This window comes from Mixophyes fleayi, chromosome 4, assembly GCF_038048845.1.
Source record: "Mixophyes fleayi isolate aMixFle1 chromosome 4, aMixFle1.hap1, whole genome shotgun sequence".
Classification (NCBI taxonomy): domain Eukaryota; kingdom Metazoa; phylum Chordata; class Amphibia; order Anura; family Limnodynastidae; genus Mixophyes; species Mixophyes fleayi.
In genome coordinates this window covers 16,930,156-16,945,621 of record NC_134405.1, presented here as the reverse complement: position 1 = coordinate 16,945,621, position 15,466 = coordinate 16,930,156, and the positions used below count along the sequence as shown (strand labels likewise).

General features: G+C 39.2%; 1 protein-coding gene across 1 annotated transcript; it reads left to right on the top strand.

The window, feature by feature from the left end:
- The first annotated feature begins 2,050 nt into the window (after positions 1–2,050).
- Positions 2,051–2,995, top strand: LOC142150489 (olfactory receptor 11L1-like). The gene has a single exon (XM_075205686.1). It carries the CDS (start codon positions 2,051–2,053, stop codon positions 2,993–2,995), a length of 945 nt encoding a protein of 314 aa, XP_075061787.1.
- Positions 2,996–15,466: the final 12,471 nt, after the last annotated feature.

The following is a 15,466-nucleotide window of genomic DNA, read 5'->3' as shown; positions in this document are numbered from 1 at the left end:
CAAAGCCTATGGTTGATCAGCTCAAATACCCTTCCTCAATGTTTTTAATGTTTTTGTGTCCTGCTGTTGAAGATATTTATGTTATGGTTATGTATAATTACTGGTAGCTGTTATATTCACCATGGTGGTAGTTTTCATGCTTGTAAGCCAAAGAGAAAAAGTTCCCGACCTGGTAAATTAAAGGTAAGTCTATTTACACAGAACACCACAGAGGATTTAATATAATTACATTCAGTTATGTTGAAAGCAGTTTCAGTGCTGTTTATATTGGTAAAATCCAGTATGTATTTTTATGTAAATACAACAGTTGTTAGTTAAGATTGTTTCAATTATAAATTATAAATAGCAACTTTTTAATGCATTGAAATCTCTTTACTCGGCGTCTTCCTCAGAGGACGCCCAACCCTGTGCGGACGGAAGAGCACAGGGGCGGCGCCTGACAGTAACATTGGCTCACAGAGAACATACCAGGGGTTGAGGTCCCAGTGGGACCTCCTGTTGGTGTACTCTGGCCAGAACTTTGACCCGTGGAGCCTGTTCTGGGCCTTCCACTGGATGTATTTGGTTTGTTTGTTTGTCTGATTATGAATTCGGACACAGTGCACTGATTGAGATGAAACCGATGTGAAATGGTCCAGTTGGATCATGACCAGTTTTTTAATAGGATTTGGGTCCTGGACATACCTGCTGTTGGTGTATTCTGGGCACATCTTTGACCCAGGGAGACTGATCGGAGCCTTCCACTGGATGAATTTGGATGAAAACTTTGCAGACTGGTAACATAAGACATTCTAGTGGGTTGAGGTTCCAGTTTGATGCCCTGTTGGTGTACGCTGGCCAGAACTTTGATTCATGGAGCACTGTCTGGGTATTCCACTGGATGGATTTGGATGACTTTAAATATAAAAACAATACACTGGCCGACACTGGGCAGCCACCTAATGGTTGTGTTGGAAGAGCTTCTAAGATGCTAATTATTTTTAAAAAGTTGACAGTTATATTCAACTCATAGTTAACTTAATAACTTAAAGATTTAAACACGGGCATATTTCAGACATGTACACTGCATTAATCCCTTTACAACAAAAAAGCAGATTTGACATACTACATAAGGCCATTTAATGCAATTTTACTCCTTTTCACAAAGTACAGATCCCTAAACATGGTCAACAAACCATTTCAGGCCATTATTTAACCCCCTGCCTGCTTTGCTGGTTGTGTGCTGAGCATAGTTCAATTTACAGTTCAACATCTGAGTATTATCACCTGCTGTTGATATTGACAGTGGTATGGAGCCTAGAGAGAGGGTGAGCTTATTGGAATATACTGGAGGTAGGAGTTGGAAAGCAGTGTCAGGGAGGTCGGAGAAAGCTAATCGGATGCACTGTGTGGTGAGATTGGATGGTTAAGGGAAGTTGGGAACGGTTGTATAGCTGATATATATCTGATTTAAATAGGTAGGTCATATGGGATGGGGGATCACAAGTTGGTGGATTCAACTCAATGTCTAAGAGTTTCCTGTATGCAGAATATTGTTTGTTAACAAATGATATGTTGTGTGAGGGGACACTGTTAAAGAGGAATACAAAGGGGATATAGAGGTAGATAATGTTCCGAATGGTGAATGTAATGTTAGGTGGGTGACATCTCCGTGACATGGTTTTGTCCATAATAGTATCTCCTGTCCATTGACTTTGCTTTCCTCTTAAAATTGACCGTTGAATTCCAGAATGGTAGAATTGCATAGACCTTTAAAAAACAATTCACTTCATGATCTGAACGATATACAATTATTATTTTTTTAGTTAAGACATGAACTGATATTAGGATGGATAAACTTTATTTTCTTTTTTTGATTATTGTACTCCAAATAATATCAGTAAAATATGCTTTAAAATGTGCTACATTTCCAGCTGTACCCAAGATAACTGTTTAAATGTTTGATGACAGTTTATCATAGTTTACAATATGTTCAAAGATAACAAATTTACTTAAACAGTGTTAAATTTCTTGCAGGAAAAAAAGTGTTGTCAGTGACCTCTTCCTCAGAATGTGTGAGGACAATCAGACTGAAGTCACAATGTTTTTACTTCTTGGATTTCAAGGTCTATATGAATACAAAATTCTACTCTTCATCGTCTTCCTCTTGTCCTACATTGTGATACTAAATGGAAACCTTGTCCTTATTGTCTTAGTGTCGACCAGTGATCATCTCAAAATTCCAATGTTCATCTTCCTTAAACATCTAGCAGTATCCGATGTCCTAATAACCAGCACCATTATACCCATGATGTTAGATATCATATTAAGGGATGAAAAAGAAGTATCTTTCTGTAGTTGCATGATCCAGCTGTACATGTTTTCCAATTTTGGATTTGTGCAAGGGTTTCTTATTGCTGTAATGTCGTATGACCGATATTTGGCCATTTGCAATCCGATGCGTTACAATTCAATAATGGTGCCCCACGTCTGCCTCAAAATGATTGTCGGGTGTTGGATATTGGTCTTCATTGCATCAAGTGAAGTAATTATAGTTTTCCAGTTGCAATTTTGTGGTCTCAATTACATTGACCATTACTTCTGTGACCTTATCCCAATAGTAGAATTGTCTTCTTCAGACACTTCCATCTTATTTTTGGTTGATTTTGTCATGACTATTTTAATGGGTGTCATTCCTTTTTCCTTAATCATCATAACCTACATCATCATTTTCTTCACCATACTTAACATTTCATCCAACAGTGGAAGAAAAAAAACCTTCTCCACATGCAGCTCCCACCTTGCCACTGTATGTGCATATTATGGAACCATTATCACAGTTTACATGGCACCATCTGATGAGAGCTTCTTTAACTTAAACAAGTTTAGGTCTCTATTATACATTGTGGTGACTCCTATGATGAATCCCATTATCTACAGCCTCAGGAACCATGAGATCAGGCGAACTCTTCAAAAAATAATTGTAAATATTCAAATACAAGTAAAGACAAAATAAAAAAGACATACAGACAGCAAGAAAATACGGCCCTAATACTACTAGTCTGCACATTTTATTAAGGACAGTTGTAATCATTAATACTTCCTACAACATGTTCTATGGATAGGAAGAAGAATACTATGCCTTAGTAAGCCAATTTTTGAAGTAAGTTTGTACATGTCTGCTTTGGCCTGTTATGGTTAAGAAGATCCCAAAACTGTATTTTATTTGCTTTCATCTGTCATTAATAGCGCTGCCATGTTTAATAACTTGGAAAACTAATTTTCATAGAATATAGTCTCTGAATTAATGGCTTACCCAAAAAGATCCAAAGGGTGACTGACATGAATTTAGTAAATATCATGTCAAATGGGCGACACAGTATATTCCCCCAAAAAACATGAAAATTAGAGCGTGATTTGTGACTGCCATATCATTATTTCTGCATAAAATGATTGAGTTACAGAAGTGACGGTAGTTTAACAATTGGCCTGAAACATGCAAACCTCTGTTGTATAGGGATAGATTAAAACCCACAGAGTCTGCAGGAACAGCCTGCAGACAGCCCTCTTTATATCTCATGCAGCACAGAAACACACAGGTGCACCACATAAGTGTAATTAGTTTGTTGTTTTCTCTAATTGGTTTGTAGTGCTTGGGTGGAGGATAAAAGACTGTTCTTGTGGGCAGTGCGACTGATGCCAGATACTTGGCCGGTGACTAGGGAGGTGAACTATGTCTAGCTAGAGCGAGGGTTGTATGGTGTCATCCTGACAAAAGTCTGCTGTGCTAATTGTGATGTGAACAATAAAAGTCACAATTTTTCCACCCAAGAAGTTGTTTGTGTCTGTTGTCTGCTGGATGTTAGTGTCACAATGGTGTCATTGTGGAATTACAAAAGACAGCCGGATCCTACTGTCTATTCAACCAACCAAATGCAATGGTTGTGAGTGAAAAGTTTTCAATACCACTGTTAAGTAGCAAACTGTTATAAAGCTGTCAGTTGCAGGGGTGAAAAATAGCTGTGTTGTAAGAAAAAGCAATAAACCTGTGAACTGTGGAGCAGCTGTCATTTAATATATTTAACATATTAGGAAAAAAAACATATTTGTTAATACAACATAGCACAGGGCAGCTTTAGTTTAGATGATTCAGCAATGCCTGTCCACCTTTGCCTTTTAATCCAACATTATTCTGTATTGTTTTTCTCCAGCTTTTCTCCCTAGTAAAGTGGGCAGGATGGGAGCCTCCATGGCATGATTCACGGTGAATCACAACATGTTGGCTCTGCCAGCATGGTAATATGATGCGTCCCAAGTGGCCGCTCTCTAAATGTGTATTTATGCAGAGGTGCACGCGTAGCAAGACGTGTACATCTCTATATTAGTAACATATGATTGTAAAGCGCTACGGAATTTGTTGGCGCTATATACATAAATGATGATGATGATTATATGAACCAGTATGATGATCCATTCACAGCAACCTTGATCTATAGAAAGAAGTTAGAGTTACCAGTCCAGATGCACCAACTACTCAGAAGGAACCCGATTCTCGATACCGGTAAGGAGTCCAGTGTTGGCAGCAGCTTAAGCCCTTCCTACTGTGGTTAGAGGGCGCATTTTGGATTAAGAAAAGGAACTTGGCACAGTAAGCCCAGCCAGTTCCCAGCAACAACAGACAGGGTGGCATAGGCGGTCCATCCTGTCACAGATTTCGTTAGGGTCCATCTCGGACCTTCTGTTGGTGTATGCCTGGGAGAACTTTTGCTCGGGGAGCCTGTTCTGAGCCTTCCACTGAATGGATTTGGATGACATTTATTATAGAAACAAAAGCGATTCTGGGCAGCCACGTCATGGAGCTGCTAAGCTGCTAATTATTTTTAAACTGTTGACAGTTACATCCAACTTATTAATAACTTAATAACTTAAAGATTTAAACACGGACAATGCTGGGTACTTCAGTTAGTACTAATATATAATAACAAATACTTAGTAATTATTTAACTAGCACAATGGGCTTTACTGTAATTTGTTAGGTTTTTTTTTTTTCATTGTATATTGCAAGTAGATAGCACTAAGAAAAAATAAGATTTAAATAGATAATATCAAGAGTCAAAGGTATATTTACTAAACTGCGGGTTTGAAAAAGGGAAGATCTTGCCTATAGCAACCAATCAAATTCTAGCTGTCATTTTGTAGAATGTACTAAATAAATGATAACTAGAATGTGAATGGTTGCTGTAGGCAACTTCTCCACTTTTTCAGACCCTCAGTTTAGTAAGTATACTCCTCACTGTGTTTAGGTTTATTTCAGTTCTAACAAGGTAGGGATGACAGTGTTTCATTGACTTACTTATTTAATGAACAATACTGTAAATACATCTTTACACTGAAAATACCATTGAAATAAATACTTTTCTGTATTATAACATGTGCTTTTTACACTGTATGTGTGTATTGTATGTCTGTACTCTATGTGTGTGCACCCCTGTATATTCTACTGATGCATTCTTATTTCAAATAAAACTTAAACTCAGCTAATGGTATTAGTGTATATAGTATAGGTGGCACCAAAACAGCCCGTAGCCTTTATCTACAGGGAAGTGAGCTGGACAGGATGGACTAAGGACTCTCATGGTGGCTTGAACCTTACTGCCCATTAGTATTGGAAACTGGAAGCAGGTGTACTTCAGCCGTGGATCATGTGTGGCTGAGACTCTCTGCACTATACACCCCCACACACCTCCAAGCCCTGACATCATCCGGCAACTGCAGCCTGTAAAGGAAATAAAACACAAAATTGCAGACTGTATTATTTTAGATTTCATACTGCACAGTAGATATGTCCATAGTGGACAATAAGGTGTAGTACTCTTGTATGTGCTTCCCTCCTCATGAATGATGCAGAAATATGAGGTTATAGAGACATCTGGGGGGAAAAAAGGTTATTAATAACTGTGCACTTACAGTTAATTATGGCAATATAAGAAAAGTACATATATATTTTACCCCCTGCAGCATCCAATATTGTGCACATAAAACCAGAGTCTGCAGCCCAAAATATAGTCCATTCCATGTCCTATAGATGTGGGGCAGGAGGCATCTGGGTTTTAGGCCAATGTCGCCATGCAAAAGTATTGTATAACATATTGCCAATATACATCCATGAATAGAGATAAAACACAAAAACAGTGGTGTTTAAACTACAGTCATGACCAAAAGTTTTGAGAATAACACAAGTATTTTCTTTCACAAAGTTTACTGCTTCAGTGTTTTTAGACCTTCTTGTCAGATGTTACTATGGTATACTGAAGTAAAATTAAGCTAATTCAAAGAGTCAGTATTTGCAGTGTTGACCCTTCTATTTGAAGACCTCTGCAATTCGCGCTGCTATGCTCTCTATCAACTTCTGGGCCACATACTGACTGATGGCCGCACATTGTTGCCTAATCAATGTTTTCAGTTTGTCAGAATTTGTGGGTTTTTTGTTTGTCCACATTAAGGATTGACCACATTTTCTCAATGGGATTAAAGTCTGGGGCATTTTCTGGCCATGGACCCAAAATTTCGATCTTTTGATCCCCGAGCTACTTAGCTATCACTTTTGCCTTATGGCAAGGTGCTCCATAATGCTGGAAAAGGCATTGTTCATCACCAAACTGTTCTTTGATGGTTGGGAGAAGTTGCTCTTGGAGGATGTTTTAGTACCATTCTTTATTCTTTATTCTTAGGCAAAACAAGGAGTGAGTCCAATCCCTTGGCTGAGAAGCATGACACAGGACTGATGGTAGCACTTACCTTTCCTTCTCCAGACAAGCGCTTTTTCAAATGCCTCAAATAATCTGAAAGGGGATTCATCAGGGGAAATGACTTTACCCCAGATCTCATCAGTCTAATCCCTGTACCTTTTGCAAAATATCAGTCTGTCTCTGATGTATATCTTGGAGAGAAGTTAATTCTTTGCTGGCCTTCTTGACACCAGTCCATCCTCCACAAGTATTCTCCTCACTGTGCATGCAGATGCACAGTGAATGGCAACTGCCTGCTGCTATTCCTGATCATGGTCTGCACTCATGGTTCCCTGATCCTGCAGCTGAATCAACTTTAGGAGAATTTTTCTGGCGCTTGCAGGTAGTTCTTGGGCGCCCTGAAGCCTTCTTCCCGACTATTGAACCTCTCACTTTGAAGTTCTTGATGATCCGATAATCCGATAAAGGGTTGATTTAGGTGCAATCTTACTAGCAGCAATATGCTCTCCTGTGAAGCCCAATTTGTGCAAAGCAATGATAACTGCACATGTTTCCTTGCAGATAACCATGGTTAACAGAGGAAGAACAACGATTTAAAGCACTACCCTCCTATTAAAGCTTCCAGTCTGTTATTCTAACTCAATCAGCATGACAGAGGGATCTCCAGCCTTGTCCTCGTCAACACTCTCACCTGTGTTAACGAGAGAATCACTGACCTGATGTCAGCTGGTCCTTTTGTGGCAGGGCTGAAATGCAGTGGAAATGTTGTCTTTGTTTTTGTTCATTATCATGGTAAAGAGGGACTTTGAAATTAATTGCAATATATCTGATCACCCTTCATAACATTATGTAGTATATGCAAATTACCATCATAAAAAATTGATGCAGCAGATAATAAAATAATATTGGTGTCATTCTCAAAACTTTTGACCATGACTGTAGAACCTCCAAAATTCCAATGTGTGCACACTGTGGCATAGCTGGAAGCATCTATTGAACAATATCTCTGAATATTATGTTTCATCTGTGATTGCTGTTTTGATATAAACGTAATCCTCAAAGTGAACCTATAAAATTTTGGTAGATACATATTCCTCCTGAGTAGTTAGATAGAGGAAATTGTTTGAGTCTATATTTCAGGAGTAAAAATATACCAGATTTGAAATTCAATTAATATAAGCGAATTGAGAAAAAAATTAATGCTGCAACCCTAAACTTGCTCTCTTAAAACTTCCGAACACACTATTTCATGCATGATCTCCAAAAAAACACTGTTTTAGAAATGTCCTATAATAACCCAGAATTTATATGCCCAAGCTGTGTGGCCAAATAATATCTCTAGAAATCAGATACTGCCAGCCTATTCTTTTTACTAGGTTTCTGGTATATTGAAAGAGCTGTCTTGGATCTAAAAGCTATCTAGATTTCTGCGATATAAAAAGAGCTGTCTTGGAGTCCAGATTGTCAGGCATTTATAAGCAGGAACTACTAACCGGTATTTTAGCTACGGAACAAGAAGGTGCGGAGACTAACATACCCCTGGGGGTAAATGTATCAAGCTGCGATTTTGAAAATCCCACAATTTTCTCTGGCAAATTCAAACTCACCAATGTATTAACCTGAAATTTGAAGTAAAATCGCCGGAGATGAGTTATTGTACAAATCGCTGGTTTTAAACTTGTAGCAAATCGCTCTCCCGATCTTTCCCCACTCTAACTATACAAATCTTCAAATGTATGAAGCTGCAATTTTGCAAACCCAAACGAGTTTAAAAAAAATCGCCAGATGCAAGACACTGCTTTCTAGGTGCGAGATTAGCAAAGATATTAATCTTACACTGCCTGCCTATACAGCCACAGGTCCAAGCGGCTGTCAAAATTTAAAAAATAGATGATTGTTTTATAAAAAAAAAAGAGTTGGATCCCCCATCCAACCACTATTAACCCTAGTGCTGCCAGCCTACTGCTGGTTGCGCAAGAATCGGGAAAAAATTTGCCCGTGTTTCCCCGATTTTCACGCAACCAGCAGTAGGCAATCCCTAGTGAGTGGGGTCCGCATAAAAAAACATGCTTAGCCCCCGTCTAGTGACAACCAGCCGAGTGCTGAAGCACAGCCCAAGGCTCTACCTACACCCATGGGCAGTGCGTTTAGGGTAATAACGGTAAACATTTACTCTATATCTAAATCATGTTACATATATCTAAAAAACATTTCCAGAATTCGCACATATCTCACACAAAACACTGCAAAAACCTTAATTCATGCACTTATCATCTCCAGCATTGACTATTGCAATTCCCTCATTACTGGTCTTCCGCAAAACAGACTCAAACCCCCACAATTTATTTTGCACGCAGCGACAAGCATGATTTTCCTTGCAAATCGTTATTCGTCTGCTGAATTAATCATTATGTCTCTACACTGTTTGCCTGTTTTCTACTAAATCCAATATAAATTACTTTTACTAACCTACAAGGTCATCAACAAAGCTGCACAAATATACATCACCTCTTTTGTCTCAAAATATCTCCAATCTCGGCAACTCCGTTCAGCACAAGATCTGCGTCTCTCATCCACCCTCATTACATCCTCCCATTCCCGGTTCCAGGACTTTTTTTTATGGAATTCTCTCCCTCACACAATAAGACTCTCCTCTGGTCTACAAACTTTCAAGCGTTCTCTGAAAACCCACCTCTTCAGACAAACTTAAAATATTCCTCAGCCACCCTCTTAACCTCACTACATCACCCTATTACACAATTTCACACAAGACAACTAGCCCCCTGACCAACATTGTTGTGTGACAGGATTATTTAGCTTATGAGTCACTTTTACCTTTGCAGTCTGGCTGGACCGAAATGCAAAATGTAGACTTAACCTCATGTATCAATCTCCCATTGTCCCATAGATTGTAAGCTTGCGAGAGGGCCTTCTCACCTTTATCTGTTTTACCCAGTTTGTTTATTAGTTTACTGTGTTTTCCCCAATTGTAAAGCTCTGTGGAAATGTTGGCACTATATAAATAAATGATGATGATGATGACGATGATGATGATAGCATGTGAAAAAAAACAGACGCCATTTTGATTGTGGAACTGCAAATCCCAGCCAGGCTGGCCTGCCCTAAACAGTCTGGGCATGCTGATGTTTGTAGAACTACAAGCAACAGCATACCCATGGCAGCCAGGTAATGCTGGCACTTGGAGAACCACAAGTGTCAACATGGCCTGACACCCATGCCTTGCTGTGACCTGTAGTTGCACAAACAAAAATGTTAAAAAAGCCACAAAACCCTAATTTAAACCACATCATTTTAATTAATAAAATAAAACCACAATAAAAACACAAAACACCCTTTTTAATACCACATCTATTTATTAAAAATATTAAAACCGCATATACTCACCAATCTGATGTCTTTTTTAAGCAGCTTTTAATCTAAAATGGCTTGAAACTTATGTCCGTAAATATTTGCAATTCCATAGAGTCCATTAGGACTTCCCAAAATATTTGTAATTCCACATGTCCATGCTTGAAAAAAATCTTCTGATCTTCGGGTCAGGTGGACCCCCATTTGTATATCCATCCGGAACATGCTTGATGTTGATTTCTGTACTTATATATAAAACAAGCACCCCGTCGCGAATGGTATAAACAGAGCCGCGGGCTCTATTTATAGTCTAAGGGGAAATCCCACGCTTTCATGGGGAAACCCATTTGCAAACATTTGTGATACAAAATGGGCCATTATGAACAGCTCAGTGACTACAAGCATGATACTGTGATAGGATGCCACCTTTGCAATAAGACGGTTCGTGAAATTTCATCCCTGCTGGATATTTCGCAGTCAACTGTAAGTGATATTATTAGAAGGTGGAAGCATTTAGGAACAAACAGCAACTCTGCCACGAAACGGAAGACCTTGTAAAATCACAGAGCGGGGTCATGACTGCTAAGACACATGGTGTTCCAAACTTCCACTAGCATTAATGTAAGCACAAAAACTGTGCAGCAAGAGTTTAATGGAATGGGTTTCCATGGCCGTGCAGCTGCAGGCAAGCCTCACAATACCAAGACCAATCCCAAACGTCGAATGGAGTGGTGTAAAGCACACCGACACTGGACTGTGGAATAGAGGAAACGTGTTCTGTAAAGTGACGACTCACGCTTCTCTGTTTGACAGTCAGATGAGCGAGTCTGAGTTTGGCAGATGCCAGGAGAACCTTATCTGTCTGACTGCATTATGCCAACTGTGAAGTTTGGTGGAGGATGGATAATGGTATGGGGCTGTTTTTCATGGATTAGTTTAGGCCCCTTATCTCCAGTGATAGGCAATCTTAATGCTTCAGAATACCAAGTCATTTTGGATAATGCTATGCATCCAACTTTGTAGTAAAAGTTTGGGGAAGGCCCTTTTCAAATCCAACATGACTGTGCCCCAGTGCACAAAGCAAGGACTTCAAAGACATGGTTGGATGAGTTCAATGTGAAAGAACTTGACTGGCTTGCACTGAGCCCTGACCTCAACCCATCGAACACCTTTGGGATGAACTGGTCAGGAGATTACGAGCCAGGCCTTCTCGTCCAACAACAGTGCCTGACCTCAGAAATGCTCTACAGAATGATAGGGTACAAATTCCCACAGAAACACTCCAACATCTTGTGGAAAGCTTTCCAGGAAGAGTGGAAGCTGCTATTGCTGCAAAGGAGGGACCAACTCCATATTAAAGTATTGATAGTTGAATACAATGTCATTACAGTCCCTGTTGGTGTAATGGTCACATGCCTGAATACTATGTATATATATTTATAGGCTTTTCTATAAAGGTGGGCTCTCAGTTGAGTTGAGGGATAACTGTAAAGTGGAACTACGGTATGAGTAATAGTGAGTGAAATATATATATATCGCTACTTAGGGTTACAGTATATATATATATATATATATATATATATATATATATATAAACACACAGTCCTTACAGATTTATTGAATGCCAAAACAGATATCAGTTATTTGTTATTTTTAAGCCTTGTTTTTATTCCAGTAAATAGTTGCTGAACATATTAATTAAATGTTAAAAAAAAAATCACAGGTGCTTTGTTATTGCTCCTCTATGAGCTCATGGAATTATTCTCACATATGAATTCACAGGGATCTCTCCCCACTATAAAAGTATCACAGGAGCTGGGAATTTGCACTGTCAGATCCAGAAGTCACAACACAGACATGACTGCTGAGAGGAGGAAGCTACCTTTCCATTAGATGTTTTCAACTGCATGACACATATTGTAAGTAAATATCATTGCAATCTGCATGTTATTATGGACACTCTATGGTAATATAAAGACCATACATTGGTTTTAGTGCAGACTGTCTTTGGAATGTTTTGGTGCAGAGGTCCCCATGGAAATTAGGGAAAGCACCCTCCCTACATTTCATAAAACAGGAATTGTGAATTATTCCATCCATTATATGTCTTTTATAACATTCCTGCTTGCTGTGACAGTTTCCTAAAGAGCAGTGACCATTTTTGCTGAAGATTAGGAGCTGACTCTGTGACTTAGAGTAAATACATTTAAAGGTCTCAGGATTTGTGGCCAAAACCAAAGGTTCATCAGCTTTTCCTGCTATTGAGGATGTTTATTTTATGGTTATGTATAATTACTGGTAGCTGTTATATCCACCACAGTGGTAGTTTTCATGCTTGTAAGCCAAAGAGAAAAAGTCCCTGACACAATAAATTAAAGGTAAATTTGCACATTGTATTTTAAATCTGTTTCCTCCAAGCTGATATTAAGGTGATTTACAATCTTTTATTATTTTTCTGCTTAACTCTGGTGGTAAAATAGACTGTATTAGAGCTGTTTCTAACTACTCTATTTGTGATCTGATCTTTTAACTGACAAGTGTCTCACAATCGTCTCCTTCCCTCTTAAAGTGAAAAAAGCCAGTTTTTAGGAAATAGTGAAAATATAAATCTATGGGTGCGTAAGTGTGCACACCCCCAAATAAATACTTTGCAAATGACCTTCTACTTTTACTTTTGTCAGGATTTTTTTAAAATAAGGTTCTATGAATGTTGCACACAGGGACTTTGCAATTGATCCCACTCTTCCCTACAGAAAAAATGTAAGGTCCATCTGCAAAGGGATCTCCTGTGCACAGCCCTCTTTAGTTCATTACACAGTTTGTTTGTTTTTTTAGAAATAGATATTTTGAACATACCTTATTGTAGTTACCGTCCCTCTACGACTTGTGTCAGGAGTTTTCCTTTGTGTCTAGTGGCTGCTATTATTTGGGGACTAGTTGCCATTAAGATGTGTTAATTTTAGGTTCACGACAGTTAAAAAACATAGCAATGATCATGTTAAAATACAGAATGTATTTATGTTTATAATAAGTGTAGGACTGGCCAGAAGGGAAAGACATTGACAACAGTTTGTCTGCTTAACATATATAGCACTATTAGGAACTTGCACTCCCTGTTTTAATACAGAACACAGCTCTGTATTGTAGTATAGAATAGTATTATAGTATAGAATAGTATTAATAATGTATTAGGTGCAGAATATCAATGTCTTTTTGTTTATATGTCTATGAAGAAACTAGTATCAGAGAAATCAATCATTTAGTGGAGCAATTGTCTATGAAGAATGAAAAAGTACAATTCAGATAGATCTTATATTCTTTAAAAAAAAATATTTTTTTACTTGTTTTATAACTGTAAAATAAACTATGTATTTTCATATTTTGCAGAGAATGTTCCGCCTATTTGTTTTCACTATTCTGTAGCTATTGCATTTCTTTTACACTATCAAAAGTGGCGTTGTACAACTGGGGTAAGTAAAAAGTCTATTTATCAGGAACACCACAGAGGATTTAATATAATTACATTTAGTTATGTTGAAAGCAGTTTCAGTGCTGTTTATATTGGTAAAATCCAGTATGTAGTTTGATGCAATTACAACAGTTGTTAGTTAAGATTGTCTCCTCAATTATAAATTAACTTAGCAACTTATTAATGTATTGAAGTCTGGTTGCTCGGAAGTAAAAGCACAGGGGTGGCACCTGACAGTAACATTGGCTCACAGAGGACATACTAGGGGTTGAGGTCCCAGTCGGACCTTTTGTTGGTGTACGCTGGCCAGAACTTTGACCGTGGAGTCCTTTTATGGGTCTTCCTCTGGATGAATTTGGATGACCTTAAATATAAAAACAACAATGACACTGGGCAGCCAACCAATGGTTCTGTTGGAAGAGCTTCTAAGCTGCCAAATATTTTTAAAATAACAGTTATATCCAACTCATTGTTAACTTAGTAACTTAAAGATTTAAACACGGGCAAAGACCGGTACTTCATATATATATATATATATATATATATATATATATATATATATATATAGCCTAGAGAGAGGCTGAGCTTATTTTAATATACTGGAGGAAAGGGTTGGAAAGCAGTGTCAGGGAGGTCGGAGAAAGCTAATCGGAGGCATTGTATGGTGAGATTCGATGGTAAAGGTGGGAAGTTGGGAACGGTTGTATATGTCACGGGCACTAGGAGTCTTTACCCAGGGATCACCAGGTGATAAGCTTACCAGAGCAGTATAGGTGGTAATATGGTACTCTGGTAGCAGGGTGATCACGGAACAGGAGACAGCAGCTGATAGAGATGCTCAGGAAAGTCTATGACTAGCAGCACTGGTAATATATATGTAGTAATACACGAGGAACTGAATGGACAAAGGACACGTGAGGGTAGTCAGTGGTCTGCGGTAGCAAGTTGTACCACTGCTATAGTGAGGAGGAATGTCCAACAGAAACGAGGAGGTGATGAGAGTCAGCGGTCTGCGTTTAGCAAGTTGTACCGCTGTCTGGGTGAAGGAATGGGATCCAGGTGAAGGTATCCGGGAAGTCAGTGGTCTGCGTTAGCAAGTTGTACCACTGCTATGTGGGAGGACACTGGAAACAGGAATCAGTGGTCTGCCTCTAGCAAGTTGTACCACTGAATATATATGTGAGGAGGAGCACGGGGAGAGACTGCAATACAGAGGATACACGGGCACCTTGAACTTGATCCACAATGACATGCACAATATAGTAATGACGAACAGCACTGCAATAATATAAAGTCACAGAAACTATCCGGGCAAAAGATAACACAGTCAATGATGGCAAAAGTCTCAGCGGATAGTAAGCTCCAGAGGAGAACAACTCAGTCCAGCAAGATATGCAATACACCAGCACAGTCAATGAGAAGTATGCATACCGTGGTTCAGGAGCAGGCTGTCAGACAGGAGTGCAGAGATACCTGAACGGCTGAAGGCCGGCAGGATGCGAAGTCCCTGGAGGGTGAAGCGGTAATCAAGTAGGTGTAGCGCACAGGTAGGTAGACCAGCAGGGGAACAAATACTCAGGAAGCAGTAGTATGTAGAACTGGACTCCTAGAGGACCCTGAAGAGTAGCGATGGTCTAGACGAGATGAAAGCAGTGAAGCGCAGATCCGATGCAGACTGGCGAGTAGAGACCAGCAGGAACACTGAGAAGCACGGAGAGCGGATCAGCTGCTGCAGACACGAGTAGAACTGAGAAGTAGCAGCCAGCAGGACTCTGCAGGTACACGGAGGTAGCGGATAGCAACCAGCAGGTGCAGCCACGATGAAACACGGGAGAGTAGAGCTGAGCTGGAACTGTTGAGCACGGAGCAGCGGATAGGAATCCGTTGTAGCAGTCTCGAA

Excerpts from the sequence above, each read along its gene's own strand:
- LOC142150489 (XM_075205686.1), top strand. The coding sequence starts at position 2,051 with ATGTGTGAGGACAATCAGACTGAAGTCACAATGTTTTTACTTCTTGGA.